The 19,112-nt window shown below is 45.0% G+C and overlaps 1 protein-coding gene across 1 annotated transcript in view; it reads left to right on the top strand.

Annotated features, from left to right (window-relative positions):
- Positions 1-17,238, top strand: part of LOC120838719 — a 165,870-nt gene extending 148,632 nt beyond the window's left edge. The window contains exon 3 of the mRNA XM_042294065.1: positions 17,053-17,238. Within this exon, the coding sequence (XP_042149999.1) occupies positions 17,053-17,238 (186 nt within the window). The remainder of the gene's footprint in view (positions 1-17,052) is intronic.
- The last annotated feature ends 1,874 nt before the right edge of the window (positions 17,239-19,112 follow it).

Below are 19,112 nucleotides of genomic sequence, written 5' to 3'. Positions count from 1 at the left end.
AAAGAGAGAAAAAAAGGCAAGGATCGACATATTTTCTCTTAAGTAGCTAGCTGTGCGTTGATAGTTAGGAGTTATAAAACGCGTGGAGCGATTTTGGATGAATTTTACGGCATATTTAAGGGTGATACCAAGATTCCAAATTAAGACAGCATAGTCAAGTTTAGGACGGATTAAGATTTTATAAATAAAAAGTTGTATTGAAGTGCATGCAAGAAAAAAATTCTTTTCATATAACCCAACTATTAATTAGCGTTTTTCGTGACATAGTCAACATGAATATTCCAGGACAGATGATTTAAAATATGAAAACCCAGGTACTTATAAAAGGACACAGGAAGGTGTGTACAATCATTGACACATCAGGAAGGGCAAATGTAAACTCCATGACAGGCGCTCATGTGTTTACATTTAGAGAGAGAAGGTTTCATAGGCCAATCGTTGCACCGTTAGGTAGCGTTGTTTATATCGATCTGAGGAGCAGAGATGTCAGAAGCGTTAATAATATCATTATAAAACCGCCGTCCGCAAAATGAGTAATACAAGAGGAGACACAGGTAAGGAGATCATTTATATAAAAAAAGAAATTTGTAGGGGACCGGTCACTGAACCTTGCTGGACACCGGAATGGACAGGCGAGTATAAAGAATTAGTTCCGTTGGCGTGGACGTATTGTAGATGATTAGTCAGAATGGTTTCTATCGAGGCAAGCACGTATGGATATATGTTGAAGGGTAACTGCAAAGAAAAAAGTTTTTTTTTTTTTTTAACAGCCTAATTGGGGCAAGCATGTCACAAAACAAAAGTTACGCGAAAAAAAAATTTTGTTAGCAATATTTACGGTACAAAACGTAATTTAGGGAGCCATAACATCTCCACATTTGAAACTCCCGCTCCTTCGACCCCCGCGGAGGAGAACTACGCCCCGCCCCTCACTCTTGGATTTGCTCTTTTTTGTTGACTTGGCTGGTGAGTTGAACGAATCAGCGTATCGACTTCCGTTAGGATCTCGCAACAACGCACGCTAAACATGGCGCCGGTATTTTTTTGGTTTGACGGTACACGAAAATCTGCGGGGTTTGCGAGCACATAGTGAAGACATGACCGGAGAAGTGCTTCTGTGATGTTTCCGGAAGACGGAAAGTATCATTCGTAATCGTCGTGCGTGCTTTGAAAGCCAAGGGAATCACAGGTTCCACGAGTGTCCAACTACAAGCCAACGTTCACGACAGCGCTGCGATGACTTCGGTGATCTCGTTCTGTTTGGTGCAACACTGCGATGCGACAAAGGACTGAAACGTTCGTGGTGTGTATGGTGAAGTACTTGGAAGTAGACACCCAGCACGGAGCGCAAATTGGCTGTTGTGGGGTTGAGGTTAAACGGGTTCAGTCCCGTCGTCGTCAGCTGATCCAGTCAAACTGGTCCGGGAGGACGCAGCGAGCGTTTTTAAAAGTAAAACTTCCTTCGTTCTGTTTCAAACTGTGGAAAATTTCCGACACCTACCGTGAGTAAAAAGCTGCAGGCGTTTTTAACAAATTACGGCGTTTCAATTGAACAATGAACTCCCGATTGTTGTCCTAAATCTGCAGTTTTTATGCTTCGTGTCGGACTGCGTTTGCACAGCGACGTGTTGCGCTCATCTTGCGGTGTGAATAATTTGGGAAAAATTTCCTACCTACCCAAGATGCATGAACTGAGACCATTTATTACGTAGTGAACATAGTACTTTTTTTTATTTTGGGAAGAGGCGTTGTGCATTTATTACGGTACAATCACTTGAAAGTTGAGAAATCGGGGAGGGCGAGCAAGCTTTCCGAATTTTGTCTCTTTGCTCACTGGAACTGCCCCTAGTTTCAAGTTTCAGTAGACATACCTACTAGCGGGTACAAACTGCTCTAAAGCAGGTAAAAGACTGGGAAGGCGGGACGGTGCGGACTCCGTGTTTCGCGCTTTTCGCAAGGTGACTGGGGAAGTGCCTTTGCAAGGTACGCGGAATATGCAAACGATTTTGTTATGCCCGTCGTTTGCGTCTCTCCAGCAAAACGAATCCGATAATCTACAAAACCACGATCAGAAGCCAAGATTTACGATAGCAGTAGATATTCATTCAAACAATTTACTTAAGATGGTTTGAAAGCCGAGAAAAAAATTCTGTCGGCTAATGCAGAATTCGAACGTCCGAGGGCTTCTGCGGGCAGCTATTACGTAATCACCTGGCTGTGCCAGGTTTTTTACTTAACAGCTGTATCTGGTCGCGGACGGGGCACCCGGTGCGAATTTCGATGGCCTCTGGAGCGATATGACAAGAACTTAACTGGACACGTTTCTCGCTACGCGAACGCTCGATTGCCTCGAGCCAAGTAGCATTCCTTTCGGGGCGACATGGGTGCTGGAAGGCTCGCTGTCGGGATCACTGATCTGACATCTCTGAAAAGTCAACGCTTGCAAGCGCAAGCGCAAAAAAAAAAAACAAAAAAAAAAACACGCGAAGCAAGCAAAGAACCGTGCTATGAAAGCCAAGAGCCCGCATCGCTTCCTATCACTAACACCTGCGACAGGTGCTAAACACACACTACTTTACTTCAAGAAGTCTCAATCAAGCACCTGGGTGTAATCTGGATAAGCAGGAAACACTGATCACTTCGGCGAAAATATGAGTAGAGGTGGGCGAGACAGGCGATAGCGGAGACTTCAGCGGCCATGAAAGAATGGCGAAGCTTTTGTTTGTTATGGTATGAATCAACGAGGTAGAGGGGCTTAGAGCGATAAACCGGGGTTTCGGTCTGTACTCAAAAGTGACCCCCATAAGGCGGCTGCCATTGTACGCAAATGTGACCACTCGTCACATGACCAAACCAAATACGTGACGTCACAGGAAAGATGGCAGCGCCCAGGCAGCGGCTGGCCCCAGCTGGGTCGGAGCATTGGCTGGAGCTTGTCGGATGCTTTGTTCGTTGTCGTTCGTGTCGGCGAGCTGATTTCAGCTCGGAAGCCGTCATATGAGGCCGATCGAAAGCGACTTCAAAGTTCAGCGTGGTGTCTGACGTAGGTATAACGTGAAAATACGGAGGATCGGTGTGCATTTCCCTGGTGACCGACGGGGATATTGCCACGGAAGAGACAATCTGACCTACCTTGCTCGGACCTCAGATTGATTCGGATACCGCTAGGTCAACGTTTCTGTTCTCTCGTTGACCATCGGAATCTTCGAGGTCTGCAGTGAAGCGTGTGCAATGTATTTGGATACACAGTTGAGTTACGGAAATTGCGTGAGTCGTGCTTGGCAGTGTGCAATCGTGGTGCCACTTCGTTCAAATAACCGAAGGCTCACCTTGGTTGTGCGGCGCACCGGAGGGCTGCCTTGAAACTGGTAGTTCCCGCACCGTGCGAAATGATGCTCTGCTCCCTCCTAAATTGTTCCCGCGGAGGCGTGCACTTTCACGGAGCACAGGTGTTGCAGTTCGTATTGATTCCGCTGGTCTGTCGCACGTCTCGTCAACACAAACGTTTCATCCACACTCGTTACGGGAATTGCAAGCCGTCCGGACATTTCATCGAGCGTGTTACCTACCGAGCTCACGCCGCTTTGCGCCAACAGTCTGCAGTGACTCATTACCAGAAAAGTGGTCCCACATCCATTTCAGTTTAGTTCGTCCACGGCAGTCGCCAAACCCCGAAGGAGAGATTTTATTCGGACGGAATGCCACTAAAGCAATGCAGCTTCTTCAGTGGTCAGGATAGACTCTCTTTTGTGAGTTTTGTTATATCGTCACGGCTCCTTGTTCCAGTCCTATCTTCCGTCAATATTAACTATTCTGGAACACTGCAGGTCATGCTCGGCTGTCATCGTATGTTCTGGTGGAGGTGCTGGGAGCTTTACCCATAGTCTTCACTCTGCATGCACCCTGGCGGCTCCTCAGCTGAGTTGCCCGATAACGTACACTGGTGGTGCACTATCCCGCGTCTTAAATTCCCAGTGAGCCGTGAACCAAATCGTATCCCGAGCCCGGCAGGAAGACCGCTAGACGAGCGAGTACCACAAGAACGAAACTTCAAATATACCACGAAAAACTTGAAACCCGAGCCAGTTGCTGCTACCAAGAAAAACCACCGGAATGCGGTCTCCTGCCAGAAAACGTGAAGCTGACTAAGCCAACAATGACAAACCTGTAGCAGCAAACCGCGTCCCCTCCCGCCATTGTTTGCATGCCCGTCGCACGTCACAATCCGACGCTTTTTCACGCAGGGTGTATGAAGACATCGAGGACTGGATTGAACAATATGACAATGTCGCCCGCCACATTGGGTGGACAGACAACCAGCTCCTGCACAACGTATACTTCTCGTGGAAGAACCTTCCAGGCGGTTGTCTGAGAACCATGGATCCTCCTTAACGCCATGGGAAGTTTGCAAGATCGAGCTGAAGCGCGCATTCGTCAGCCAACATCAACGAGAGAGAGAGCCGGATTCTTGATTCTGTCCAGGACACTGCCCCAACGAGAGCGTCACCGCACTCGTGGAGGATGTTTTGTGCTTGATCGAGCGTCCACGCCCACGCCGACGTTGATGCTGCAGAAGACAAGAACCTAAAAATCCCATGTCCCTCATATGGGGGACAACACCTTCCACAGCGTTGTCCCCAACCCCCCAACAACAGTCGAAGAGTTCATATCACCGAGGCATCCAACATTGAATGTGCACTGCATGCCCGAGCCTGTCACTATGAACAATTTCCCGGCATCTCGACACTCGAGTTGTCCAGCTGCTACTTCGACGCCAGCCTCCCAGGCATCCACGACATCATCCACGGCGTTGTCTGGGTGGAGATCAGGAAGCTACTTCCTGCCATCAGTTGCCCGGCTTTTATTTTGATTGTCAAGATTGTTTCGGAACAAGTTTGACATGTATTTCAACCGAGACGTCTGCGAGCGAAGCGGCATCTGACAAACCAAAGGCAGCTGACGCCGCAATGACATGACGGCCGCTACCGGCTGCCCCTTAGTATTCAATGCCAATTCAATGAGACACCCCATCGCCGAAGCATTCCCGACATCGTGTGTAGGCCTGTGCTGAACAAAGTACAGCGAGGAAAACTTAGGTGATTCGAATTCATCACCTACGAATGCATCACCACTTTGCTACCACTGCATGAGGCCGACCATGCCTACCAGAGCTGCTAGTACTAAAGAATTGGCCTGCAAGGGTTCGTGCCGAACGACTCTCGATCACGCCTCGAGGGGCGATTACGCGAGATTATCGAGTACCTTCGGCGACCTTTGTCCCTGATGCCGACATTACCCCGAAGCTCCTGATGTCCATCACCGCAACGAGAGGTAAGCACGACAAAACAGGTGAGCGGCAACGCAGTGACAGTGGATTTGGTGTCGGTTGTCGTCCAAGGACAATACCTAAAAATTTCTGACACCAACTATCTGTGTCCACTCCACGAAGCACACAATTTCCTAATTTCAGGGAGAATGCCGCTGAGTGACTTGAAGGAATAGAATGGTTGGTTACTCTCAAAAGTGGACTGCAAGCATAACCAGACTTGGATAGCAAACAAACATTGTTGCCAGCTATCAAGTCAGCGGTACAGCAAAAGGCACAGCCACGTACGCAATACATGCCCGAGTTTGTTGCATTGATGCTGGAAACTACCAGGAAAATTTTCGGATTAGAAGCCAGCCGTGCAGCTTCAGTGCATCAGATGTCAGTGGCCGCACATGACGTATGTTTACAAGACAGCATCAGTCGGTCAAAGTTGCCACTGGACCAAACTGAACACCGACGTGCCAGGAGCGTCATCCGACAACCAGGTCCGCAGGTACTACGACTGAACGCCTGACACGAGACTGTCGCAGAAAAAACTCGTTATGGAAGCATTTACCAAGAATCAGTAATTATGTAATCAAGTGGAAGTAAACATATTTCATACACTAACCAGATAAACATATTTCCGCTTGCCTTCACGCCTTGAAAGTCTATGCACCGAGAATTCTGTTCACTGCACGCTCTGGACCTTACGAGGACACGCGCATCTCTGAGCCTTCAATATTAGTTGATGGGACCCACCAGACTGGCAGACTTGTTGCGTGGGGCTGCACTCTTTCAACCTTTTCTGAACATGTATTGCATCCGAAAACCAACACCAGTAACGTGAAAATGTAATTTATTAATTTATTCCCTCCAGGGGCCTTCGTAGGCATTGCAGAGAGGATGCTTAGAACTACACACATGATAATAACATTAAAGCACACTGCTGTAACTTGTTAATTGCAAAAACAAGCACACCTCTGGGCATATAGTTAAATAGTATGTGTTGATGCATTGTTATATAGCAGGACACTTCCTATACGTATGGCACAATATACCCTTCGCAGGACCCCATGAAGCAACACAACTGTCACAAATTTTTTCGGCGTAAAGCACAAGAATAGGCCCCTGTTCACGTCGAACGCTAATGGGGCATTCGAGTCCAATTAGCGCTGAGCCGAATTCACAGGGATGGCAAACATAACAATCTTGTTGAACAAATGTTCAAGGTATGAAAGCCAGGGGTAATTAGAGTAGTAGCTACTGTAATTTGTTTCATCAGAATTTGGCAGACGGCAAAGGCTACACAGTCTCGGTGAGTCAATATTGCCGCCCGCAGAGCCGAGAAAGCAACGCTTGGTTACAGTTTTCTAGAAGATTCCTGTTCATTCTCGCACCAGACGTAGCTTTCCTTTTGCTTTGTTATTCTCGAAACTGCCAGTTCACCCTCGCCACGAGCGCGCGACGCTCGATCCTTCTTTGCCGAACTTTCGAGATAGTAACGCACGGTAGATAAGCAGCTACCCGCGACCTCGTCGAGTCAGTCTCAGTCTCGATATCGCTCTGTAGTGCCGCCGAATCGCCGCCCGCTTTTCTGCTGCCTCGACGCTCTTCCGTTACTTATTTTTGTTTGGCCCAAGTTCGCCAATTAAACCTTTATCTTTCAGTTCACTCTTCGTCTTCTCGTCGCCTTAATTCGTGACAATATACAGATTGGAGAGGCACATGACAACATATAATCAGAGTGCTCGTCTGCACAGATTTGTCACACACCTTCGCTCCGTCTCTCTTATAGGCTCGAGGGGGCTGTGGCGGTTGACGTTTTCCAAGTTACGGGCAGCCCACACTTTTGAAAAGCGTCTATTGAAGAGACCAAGCAGAATGGTATTCAACATTTTTCAACAAGACTGCTCTCCAGGCAAGGGATGAACACAAATATGAATCATCTTATCCAGGTAATTAGAACAGTTAAATAATTGATTGACTCATGCAATGCACTCCTGATGGAAAAGAGCATTGCTGCAATAAATCCTACGAAGGATAAAAATGTGCAGTTAATCTATGCATGCGCGAAAACAGTTGTTTCTATAGCAAGCAGAATAGCTTTGAAGCAGGTGCCTGCAACAATTTATTATTCCCCACACTCAATAAAACGTCATCCTTGTAGCTGAAAATAAGTGTGCACTCCGCACTCACAAAAAAAAAGGAAGAAAAGCGATCGAATGTAGAATCGTCGATTAGCACAAAAGGTTAAAATCGCAGGAGCTTCCTCGCTAAAAGTTGCTATGGTTTTTCGATGACGCAGGGCTGAAACGACTTCCCCTAGGCCCTAACGCGAGTATACCTTTCGCTTTGATTCTCATACATTCAAACGTTCAAACGAAGCTAGAAAAAAGCGAATATTTTATGCCTGAAGTTATATTGTAAAATTTTTGATAAGTGCAAAGCGTAAAGATCGGAGGACCTTCCTCGCTAAACGTTGCTGTGATAATGCAGTTACCCAGGGCTGAGACGAATTCCCCTAGGCCCTAGATCCGACGCATACATTCCCGTCGATTCTCAGATATTTCAACGCTCAAACAAAGCTAAGGGAATGCGAAAATTTAATGTTAAAAGCACTCAAATTTCTGCGTATCCTCGAGCTCATCCCGGAATCCGAGCACCGGTGCGGCGATGCAGAGCTGATGCTGTCTCACAGGCGTTAATATCCAGATGATCCAGAGCGATCTTGCGCAAAAACGGTATAAAGTCTCATTCTTCCATATTTTCACATTATACTTGCGTCAGCGAGCGCGAAGAAGCCCAAAGTAGTGGGAAAGCAGCTGCACATCACGGCTACCGCGCACCGAACAAACTCGCATCCGCCAGCTCTGGGCGCTGCCATCTTACCTGTGACGTCACGGCTTTTGGGAGATCACGTGACGAGTGGTCACATTTGCGTAAAACATGGCGGCAACCGTGGGGGTGCCACTTCCGAACTTCCGGTTTATCACTCAAAGCCCCTCTACCTCGTTGGTATGAATCCAAACGGAAGTGCCCGTCTTGTAAACCTTTTTATAAAGAATAAGAACTCTCATCACATGGGTTACTCTTTAAACGTAAAAATATGCCACTCAAAAGGAAATTGCACCATATAACAAGGGTTTAACAACCGAGATCTAAGCTGTCAATCAAACTTTTAGCTAATGAGAAGTATAGCTGCCGATTGGGATTCAATGTCACGGAATCCCAACTTCGTGGCGCGCGATTTAAAACGGGCGAAATAGCCGCATACTAAAATCAGTCTCACGTAATAAATATTGATATAAAAGATGCTTTTTCTCCCGGAAAAAAATGTTTTTTGACATGCTTGTCCCAATTAAGCTTTAAAAACAAAAAAAAACTATTTTTTCTTTGCAGTTACCCTTTAAGACTACTAAGTTTATGGAGACGGGCGTGAGGAACTTTGTCAAACGCTTTAAATATATCAAGGAATATGAAACAATACCAAGGACGATTTAGCAGATGTCTGTTTAGGACACACAATAATTAGTTATTTATCTATTTATTTATTCATTTATTTATTTACATACGCTCAAGGCCCTGGGGGCGTTACAAAGGGGAGTTAGTGAAAAAAAACAAAAAACAAGTAGTAATAGAAGACATGATAGGTCACGGGTCACTTTCGCAAAAATAATTAGTAACATCACTTTTAAACACATCTAACGAGAGTAATAATATTAATAACGCCGGAAGGTGGTTCTACTCTGATGTCGTCCTAGGAATGAAAGAATCGTGATAGGCTGAGGTTCGAGAATGAGGAACACCGACTTTGTACTGATGATCAATGCGTGGAGAAACGTACGGTGGGTCGAGGAAGAGCTTCTCTTTAAGAATGGGGTTAGAATGGTACGTTTTATAGAAGAGACATAGACGAGAACACTTACGGCGCAAAGAAAGCAGTGTCAAGGAGAGAAGAGATTTCGTGGATGATACACTTGCTCACGGTGCTAATTATTAAGTATCAAACGAGCGCCGCGGTTCTGAACTGACTCGATATAAGAAGTGAGCGTCGTCTGACCAGGATCCCAGGTTGAAGCTGCATACTCTAATTGTGAGCGAACCAAAGATTTAATAATATTAGTTTGAGAGAAACTGGCGCCAGAGAAAAGTTACGTTTTAGGTAGCCTAACATAGAATTGGGATTAGCAATGATATGGTTGATATGAATATACCAGGAGAGGTTAGGAGTAATATGCACACAAAGGTATTTATATGAAGTCACAAATTCTAAAGGAACGTTATTAAGATGATAAATAAAAGGCGAAGTGTTACGGCGAGACACTTTCATACTTTCATTGTTTTCCATTTTTAGTGTTAGGTGTCATGGACCACAGCTTGCACCAATCAAGAACGGCATTTAAGTTGTTTTGAAGAAGGAGAGAGTCAGAATAATTAGTAATCTTATGATAAATAACGCAGTCATCCGCGAACAAACTAGGCATTGAGTCAGAGAGCACCTAAACCTGTTAAATGTTTAGGTGTTCCCTGAATTCAAAAGTAAACGGTCAGCTAGACGATAGGGACAAAACACAGACAGAGAGAAACAGAAACACAGACATACACACTGAACTTCAGCCTGTTGTTCTCTGGATGTCCTGAATTTCCTGAATGTGTGATACAGAAAAATGAAGTAATGCGCGATGGCTTCGTACAGCAGCACGGCCGCGTGTGGACTGGTCGTGTAATGCATACATATTTTCATCTTACAGTGCCGTCATCATTCATTTATTGCGATATGTATAATGCAATTGTAGGTGCCACACGAACATAAAATGACCTCTTTCTGTGTATATAATGGAATATGTTTTTGTCTAGCAGGACGTAAACATTAGTCCTTAAAGCATTTACATACATTTGGCATTAAAATACGTAAAAAATATAACGTCAAATATTTGAACTTATGTGTGGCGACCAGAGGGGTCTGTTCCAAATGTTTAAAAAATATCTTTGTCGGGATAAAAAGACGGATATTTTTTACGCTCGCTAGCACTTGTGTGAGTGTAATCCACGCATTTGTCCCTAAATCTCGGGTGTCCAAGATGTTGAAGGTTCACCAGCTCTTCTGCATGTTCTCTGTTATTTTCAGATCCGTAGAAGACAGGCATATTAGGTGTGCCATTTATAATGCACTGCACTACATAAATAGTTAGAAGGGCCAACACAAAATTAAAAAGGTACACAAAACAAAGCGTGCAAATCACTTTGTGGACGAATTCAGATTCATAATTACACGCAGTTTCAATATGGCTGGTGTTCAATTTCTTTCATCAAGCTCGCTTTTTTCCAGTAACCTACTATCCAGTCACTTTTATACTACATTATTCGCAGAAATTTTTCTTATAAATGCATCGCACATTTCCATGCAAGCTATCAAATTATAAAAACAAATTTTTTTTTTTTAGGAATTCAGCATGACACATCCTCGTATTCGCCAAAAAAATAGTATGCAAATTGAAAACAGTAGTTGTACAATGAGTTTCTCTTGTTGATAACGCATTTTATAGTTTTGATAAATCTGAAATTTTCTCCAAACAGCATAAGTCATAACAATTAGATCTGGGCATTTTTGCCGTCACATACTTAACAGGTATCAAAATAAAAAGTCTGCATAATATGTTTTTTTTTTTTCTCGATCATCTGCGATGACTGATATATGTTATTCGTTGATTTCGAACGTGTATCTCCTAGATCTTTTTCTGTTAAGTTTTTTTCTTTACTTAGCGGAGCTGGGAGATTGTTTTGATGGAAAGTGGTGTAAAGCATAAAACTGAACAAAAATGTTACTTCTATTTTTTCATATAAAATATTAGGTTATCCTGTGAACAAATCAGGCGAATATTTTGCGTATCTATTATTAGATTCGGCCTTCATGGTCTACATGCCAAGCCTGCTCGAAGAAAACTAATTCAACCTTACACTGATAATTCTAAAAAAAATTGGGTTTAATATTGGACACTCTACTACGGTGGCAAACGAAATGTTAAATTCGCGTCAAGTCTGCCCAGTTGTCTTACCGATTTAAAAGGTAACATAGTGCAGGAATTCCCCGTGACCTAGGTGAGATTTCTGTTGCCGTTTCCCGCAATTTTTTAGGGCTTATAATTACACTGATAAAGATGTCCCGAATTTCTGCAATTTATCTCTTGCGTAAAGACTGCATTAATGATAATATTTTATCTTGATTACCTTTTGGTTCAATCACATTTTACTGTTGTCCTACCAGGTTTCTATTTGATGCCCATTAGATTATTTCTTCGAGCTTAATCATTCATAAAATATTTCAATTCAGTATCATTTCTGTGAAATGTCCTTGAATACCAATCCTTAGAATAAATAAAAGACTGAGTAGTAGGTAAACGTTCCTTTAAACTAAATAGAAACAATCAGCCAATATCCAATCGACTAGTTAGGAACGTTATGGTATGATGGTGTCGCATGGCCAATTAACATGATAATTATTTCTTTTGCTGACAATTTCGCTTTTTGTCGTCTGCTTTCTCCCCCTACGGTTTCCTGCCTGATTCAGGGCGAACAAAAGCAAGACCGCACTTACCGTACATATTAGGAAACTGTAAGATTTCAAAATAGGTCTTTACTTTCGTTCAGCTTAATCTAGAAGCGACAGAATTGAAGAAAAATAAGTTCTTTGAAGGTGAGCACGGGAACCGAAATTCCCCACTCCACATCCAAAAAAATATCACAAAAAAAAACACTAGGTATATTGAGCCAGGGAGTTGCAATTGTTTACGGTTCCCAGGGAGCACTAGCAGAAAAAAGGAATTCTACCAGAGGAATTTTCGCCGCGAGAGACGACACTTGGGTTTCTCGGCGCACAAGAGTACCACGAAGAAGCGCTGCAAAAACACAATCTGATAGGAATGCCTGACAAAACGCAATGGCTGGGACAACAACCCTAGGTGGAATGCTCCAAGCTGGCTTGTTGTGGCGCAACGCGTGGGCACGCGATTAGGACTTGGTATTCTTGAAGGTTCAATTTATCTTCAGTTTCGTTTTTCTAAAAAAACAAGGGGGAATTTTCTCCACGCGCTCACGGCTTTGGTGAATAGGATGTTTTTCAACACGGAAGTGGCAATTTGCGAAGGTTCAAGGAAGTGGTTTTCAAGCGAGCGACGACGTATGAAGGTGAAAGAGGTCTCTATTTATCCAGTGGCGCAACTGCGTCAGTAGCTGTTCGGCACTGAGCGTTCCCTCTGGGGGTTTAGAGCGGCCCAAAACAGTAGGAAGTCTTTTTAGACATTTTTTTTTTACCTCCACTGCGTCCACCGCATTGAGGACGCTGCTGCTGCTCATGAGTGCTACTAGCTTGCATTGTTTGCAAAGTTCAGGACCCGCAGAAGTTTCTAGAGAGTGTTGCAGGGAGACGGATATTATCGAAAGAATTTTCGCAATATTAACGTGAAAAGATTGGCGCACGCGTCGTCCTACTCTGCGGACAATCAACCGCGACGCAAGCAGACCGTAATATGTATGGGTTACACAACCAGCCGTTCCTATGGCGGGATCTAGCTCGCGCATGTTGAAATATTTCTTATGAAAAAGTCAACCGACCAAGTTTATTTCCAGAACCCTGGGAAGGCGCTCAATGCCATTTACGGAAAGAAGTGAAAGGCGAGGCGCCATCGATGCTATGACCTTGAATTCGATGAAACCCAACAATGAGTCCGGATATTTAATGTAGCCTTCAACATCATCGAACATTTATGGCGATGCTTCTTCGGGACGTCCGATGGAGTTAGGTGAAGATTGATGTTTTTTCCTTGCGTTAGATGTGAAACCTCAAGATGGCGCCCCACAGATCTCCCATCTAGCGTAACTTACCTCGTGACTCCAACGACCTGGAGTGGACGCCACTACTCGGCAAATATGGCAGTCGACTAGAGGTCGTGACGTGCCATGTACCAGCTGAACGCACAATGCTGGGGCATCAGCAAGCAAGCATTGGTCTCACAATAGCCCGCCCCAGCGGCGTAGACTTTCCATTTTCGGGGGGGGGGGGGGAGGGGGGGGGGGGCGGTGCTGCGCGTTATTTTTTCGCCAGAACTGAAGATTGAAGCTAACGAAAACACGCCGGATTACATTTTTCATGTGTTTTGTCAATAAAGGCAATGTGCGCGTTATTTTCTTTACATGCCCCTACTAGAAGCTCGTTACATGGCACGTAAACAGCGTCTCGGTAAGGATCATAGCCCGGGGCCGCGGGAGGGGGGACTCTGCCCCCCCCCCCCCCCCGGATTTTACCATGGCGGGCATTAGCTCCGTTTCCCCCCCCCCCCCCCCCCCCCCCCTAGTCTACGCCTATCGTCCGCACCGCCTTTTAGTCTCCACGTTTAGAGCCTGCGGCGATGTGTTGACGTAAGCGAACTTCCAGGGTCTTAACGTTTTTTGAGGAAGCAATGAGTGGACTGCCTACTCTCCCACCACGATGCTGATGAACGTTGATAAACGGGGAATGTCTGGTTGATGCTGTCGCATAGATTGGGTGCAGAGAAACCTGAGAACAAGCTTACACTACTGCAACATGTAATCACAGAAGTGCTTTTACGTTATGGTGCAGTTGTTTGTTTGTTTGCAGTCGCGAATACGCTGAGTTTGCGGCGTGGTAGCCGTGTGATGAAGTGGTTTTCCCTTTTGATAAGGTTACTGCGAAAACCGAAATTCGTTTGCCAGAAGACGCAGCGGTTGTGGTGTACGACTTTGGGTAACGTTGGTATGTCAACTTTACCCAAAGCAGGGTACAGCACCGCATCAACGCGCACGGTGATGTGGCGCTCTAAACCCGAAGCATGCTTGCGTGCGCTGCGTACGATCGTTGTAGGACTCTCGTTGTCCGCTTTAACAAGGTTCTCGCGTTATTGAAAGACAGTAATTATACAATATTTAACTGCCACAGAAGTGGCTGTGTCTCTAGGTTAGGGAGCGCTGTAGAGTCCATAAAACGCGAACACAAAAGAGGCAATTCCGCTAGCGTACGCGAGAAGTAACCATTAACTGCTGACGTGACTCAGCGTTCTAGAGCCTCCTCGTTCACGATCTAAAATCGCTGAATGTTCCCATAGGACTGGAACTCATAAGCTCAAAGTGCCAAGCTCAGTCTTATTATTTTTTTACAGTTTTCAGCATGAGCATCAAAAATCGTGTATTTGCAAATAAAGCTGAAAAAAAAAGCTAATTTTTTTTTTTTTACTGTTGTTGAAGATTAGTACGAAATGACAGCCCCGTGAGGTTTTTATAACATGGTATTGTAGAATATGCTTTTTGTGGAAAAATTAGTATTGTTTTATACAACCATCTCTGACCGGCGATATCAGGTAGCGCATCCCAGACCTGGGCACGTCCTAGCTTCGGTGGTAATTCGCGGCGGCTCGTCCGCTTGCGGGACGCGGGTTGGTAGCCGTGAAACCACTCCCACTGTATCTGTTTGAGCGAAAAAATTACCGATGAAACCTAAAATTGAAGAGTCATAGCGGACGCTATCGAATGCGATACCATGGCAACGTACAGTGACTGTGGCGTGTACAAGCGCCTGTCAGGGTGTTTCCTCGCGCGCTCTCTCTTCGCACGCTACACCAGCATTTCAGAAGATTTAACGCGACCTAAAATACTAGAATTCTCCTCCAGGAACGTTGCTCTAGACAGGAGTGCTACAGACCTTATATCGTTCATAGCTCCAAGATGCTTCCTGCTTTTATGGCTGTCATGTAAGATCTGCATTTCTCGAACGTAAAGTGAAACACATGAATACCTCACAAAGCTTTGGTCTGTAAGGCTTCTCCACCAAAGCACTTCAATGCGTCTCTTAGCTTGTTACCTCTTCCTCACCAGGGAGGATTTTTCATCGAAAGGAACTTAAATTTGATACTCTAGTGGCCAATAGAAACCTGCACTGAAGTGGTCACCGAACTGTTGCGCCCTCTCTTTGGGCAGCACAAGCTCACCTGATTGGGCCTGGCAGTACTTATGGGGACATCGCTGATCTTTTTTGCTTTTTTATACTCTTTTTTCCTTTATTTTCGTTTCGCCAATCTTTGTTTACATCTCTGTTTGATTAGCCGAAATGAGTCATTTCATTTCGTCTATTTTCTTTGTAACAGATATTGCTTATAGCTTTTGCCAATCGGAGTGCACATTTAATATTTGAATCTATGGCCGCCTCTTTTTTGTTTTGTCATTTTGTTTTATTTTTGTTTGCTTTACCCCTCCCCTCTATAGTTCGTCTCATTCTACGATGGACTAAAGGCCAAAGCCACAGGCCGCCAGGTCCAATCACGTTCTGCGCTAAACTATGACACGCTTAGCGTTGGTTAGGTTTGGACGAATGATGCTCCCAATCCAAAAACGCTGCGTCATTTTTATAGCATCGACACTGCAAAGAACCATTAAGCCGTGGCTTTCTTTGCAGTCTAAAATTGCTGAGTCACTCATTGCTCGATCCGAACCACTGTCGGCCCATTCCCATCGGTGATCCGAGGCGCGGGCACCGATACGTGCTTCGAAGCAAAATACCACACAATGTCTAAGTGGGTCGTGATTGGATCTGGCGGTTCGTAGCTTCTGCCTTTAGTCCATTGTAGGGTGAGACGAAGTATACAATGCTTCGGCGCTTGAGGTTATGTACAATAAATAAATAGTGTTGAAGAACCAAAACGCACCTTTCGAAGTCCAAGATTCTCCAGAATCTAGGCCGCAAAACAATAAACACTGTGGAATTCAAGCACCATCGCTAGGGGTACAGGTCTCGTTTCTCTGGGTGGTGGCGTCGGACAATGGGCAATACAAAAATAGCAGCGCTCCTAGCGGTTTTTGTGCACGAAGGCAGCGGGAGACTGTCAATGGGTAGTTTCGGTTTTGGTTTCGCTGGGTTGTGCATTTGACGTTTGCTATCTTATCCGCACCGCCATTGCTGACGTTGTCGTGGATTGCTTCACACTTACTCATGATGCATCAAGTACCCATTTTTTCTTGTCGCTTCATATCAGACCTGGCAAATAACGAAACTACATTACATTTTTGCAGGCACGTGGAGCGAGCGACAACACCGCAGCGACATAGTGTACGCAGATCGACGTACGCAAAACATCTGTTCAGTTCACTGTGTGTTACTGTTTGCAACCTCGAGAACAGTCAATGCGACTAGTACTCCAGTTTTATAACACCTTTGCTTCGCTGATCCTTTTTTTTTCAATCAGGCTAACGCGGTACATGACGAACCTCCCTGTACGAGAATGCGTTGAAGCGCTAAAAGCATGCACTTCTTGGTACGGCGCTGTGAGAAGACCATGGTTATGATCAAACTACAGTCGCGGTATTGGTGCGCCCATGTAGTTGAATGCGCAGGTTCCTTTTGTGTACGTCTTTTAGCCCTATCAATCCGTGTTTCATAGACTTTGCGATTATCGGAATACATATAGGCATCTATTTTCCGTCCTGTGACCTCACACTCGTTAGGGTCGCACTCGTACTTGTTTCTAAGTGTCACTAACGAAACGCATTGTCCTCCAGAGCTTTACGCTTTGACTTCATTTGTTGCGTTATGTTGCAAGCGAGTATTTCTGGAAAATTGTAGTTTTGCGTACATTATAGGCACTGAAGATATTTCACCTGAAAAATATATTATTCAAATAGTATGAACACCAGGTTAAGCTGTGTTAAACATTGTTTTATTCTCTATTTACTGACAGCTCGGCAAAAGTACCCTAACCAGTATGACGTCGCAGGACGGGAAACAGCTACCGATAAACTATCCGATAATCGCTAACTTCATGAAACACGAAGAGTTACGGCTAAAGGGTGTTTGCCTAAGGACTTTATGGGCACACCAGCACCGCGACTTTGTTTTGAGCATTCTGGTGGCTAATACGAGATAGGCCAAATTGCTCGGACGTATGGCACCTCTAAGCGCGTACATCGGGTCGGCCATCTTTGTTAAGTCGAACTCGGAGAGCCGCCCCACGCGTTGATCAACCGTGTAGCACGCCGGAGGAATGACTCAACGGTGGCATTTTCCCACGTTGGACCACAGCATGTGGCGTAGCAATCTAGAAGCTTTACCTGTCATTTTTGATGACAGTTAGCAAACTTGTGCGCTTTGACAGCCAAGTCGACCCGCCAGCAGAGATAGTCGTACGTGTTCGCGTCGAAGCGTGCACGCTGCACTCATCGGTTTCGACAAATGTCCGCGACACAAGGTAATTACTGAAGATGGACCAAAGAGGTTCTGCTTTTTGAAAAAGTGTACTTTAAACACAACGCATGATCTAGAAACAGATCACTTGTATGCAGGCTCATTCCAAATCGGGATCACCTTACTTAAGATTGAGTCGCCACATCTACTTCGCAGGCACACCACTATCTTTTTAACGCATATCCCATGTCACAGATTGTGCTTATTGAACGCGAAGGCACGAGTTTGAAAGCGTGGCTTCGCAGAATTCGTTATTTGCATGAGAACTCGCGCTGAGAGGACGCTTTCAAAAACATCGCGATCGCAGCTGCGCCAGCACTGAAGACGCCTTTGAAAGTTTGTTTACACTTAGGTCGTCATGGTTGCGTTTCAGTTTTCTGAGAAGCTGTAGAGACGCGAAACGGTAACATCATTAGGAAGCTCATGCTCCCAACGGTCTTCCACCCTGCTGTGAGGGAGGAATGCTGTAGGTTGTAGCAGTACCTTCGCAGGTTACCAACATTTATAGCCACCGAAGGGTAACAAAAACCTTGCAAGCACTGCAGTACTTCACAATACGAACATTGCCGCGATTTAAGGACCAAAGCGGATGCGTTGCAGTATAGAAAAAAGTCAACAAATTGGCGCAATCACAGTTACATCCTACAAGACTGGAGTCTCCTAGGTGCATAACTTCCGTATACGTTGAAAGCAGCTGTAATCTTTCCTGCAGTGCAATACGTTGGCGATAGACTGCATAGCTTAGATCACACTGCTAAGTTTACACATCGCGAGTCTGTTTGTGCGAACATGATATCGACGCTTTTTTTCATTATCGTGGTACCGGAAATCGACGATCACAACGTTTCACCGCTTACTTTGGTTTCCCCGAAAATTCGTTCTCAAAACATGCGTAGTTTTAGCGATACGATATCATGGGTCAAAATAAAAGAATGAAAATTGACGAAGGTGTCCTCGTGCTAAGTGCTTAAGGGCCGCTTAATCTTGTCCTTATCACTCAATTAGTATTTATAAATGATACCTTTCTGACACATACATTGTTTCTATCGCTGTCGGGGACGTTACATTGCTAGCAGGGAGGTACCAAACAATTTAGGGCATTTAGCCAGTAAAAAAAAAACAAAAAAACCACCAACCCGTTTGGCTGCTTTTCTCGACCTAAAGATGGATTTACGTCTCATTGCGCCTAGTAGATGGCGCAGCGCATTTCGCATATCTCCATTTCCTCGCAACGACGCAGCAGGAGGTGCATTTTTGCGCTTGAACGCATTCTCGTACATTGAGGTTCGTCATTTACCGCTTTAACTTGTTTGAAAATAGCGATCGGCAAAGCAAGGGTGTTATAAAGCTGGAGTACTTGTCTCTGTGACTGTTCTCGAGGTTGCAAACAAATGCACCCAGGGAGCTCGCACGGCGTTTGCGCAACTCAAACTGCGTTCGCTTAACTTCGCCGTTGCGGTGTTTTCGCTCGCTCCCCGTTCTCGAAAAATCATAATTTTTTTTTGTTATTAGCTGTGTCTGATAGTGAGCGACGAGAGTAAAATGGTACTTACTGCA

Source organism: Ixodes scapularis, unplaced genomic scaffold, assembly GCF_016920785.2.
Source record: "Ixodes scapularis isolate PalLabHiFi unplaced genomic scaffold, ASM1692078v2 PGA_scaffold0__279_contigs__length_252992795, whole genome shotgun sequence".
In the NCBI taxonomy this organism is placed as follows: domain Eukaryota; kingdom Metazoa; phylum Arthropoda; class Arachnida; order Ixodida; family Ixodidae; genus Ixodes; species Ixodes scapularis.
Note: the sequence above shows the minus strand (reverse complement) of the source record. Positions and strands in the feature narration are given on the sequence as shown.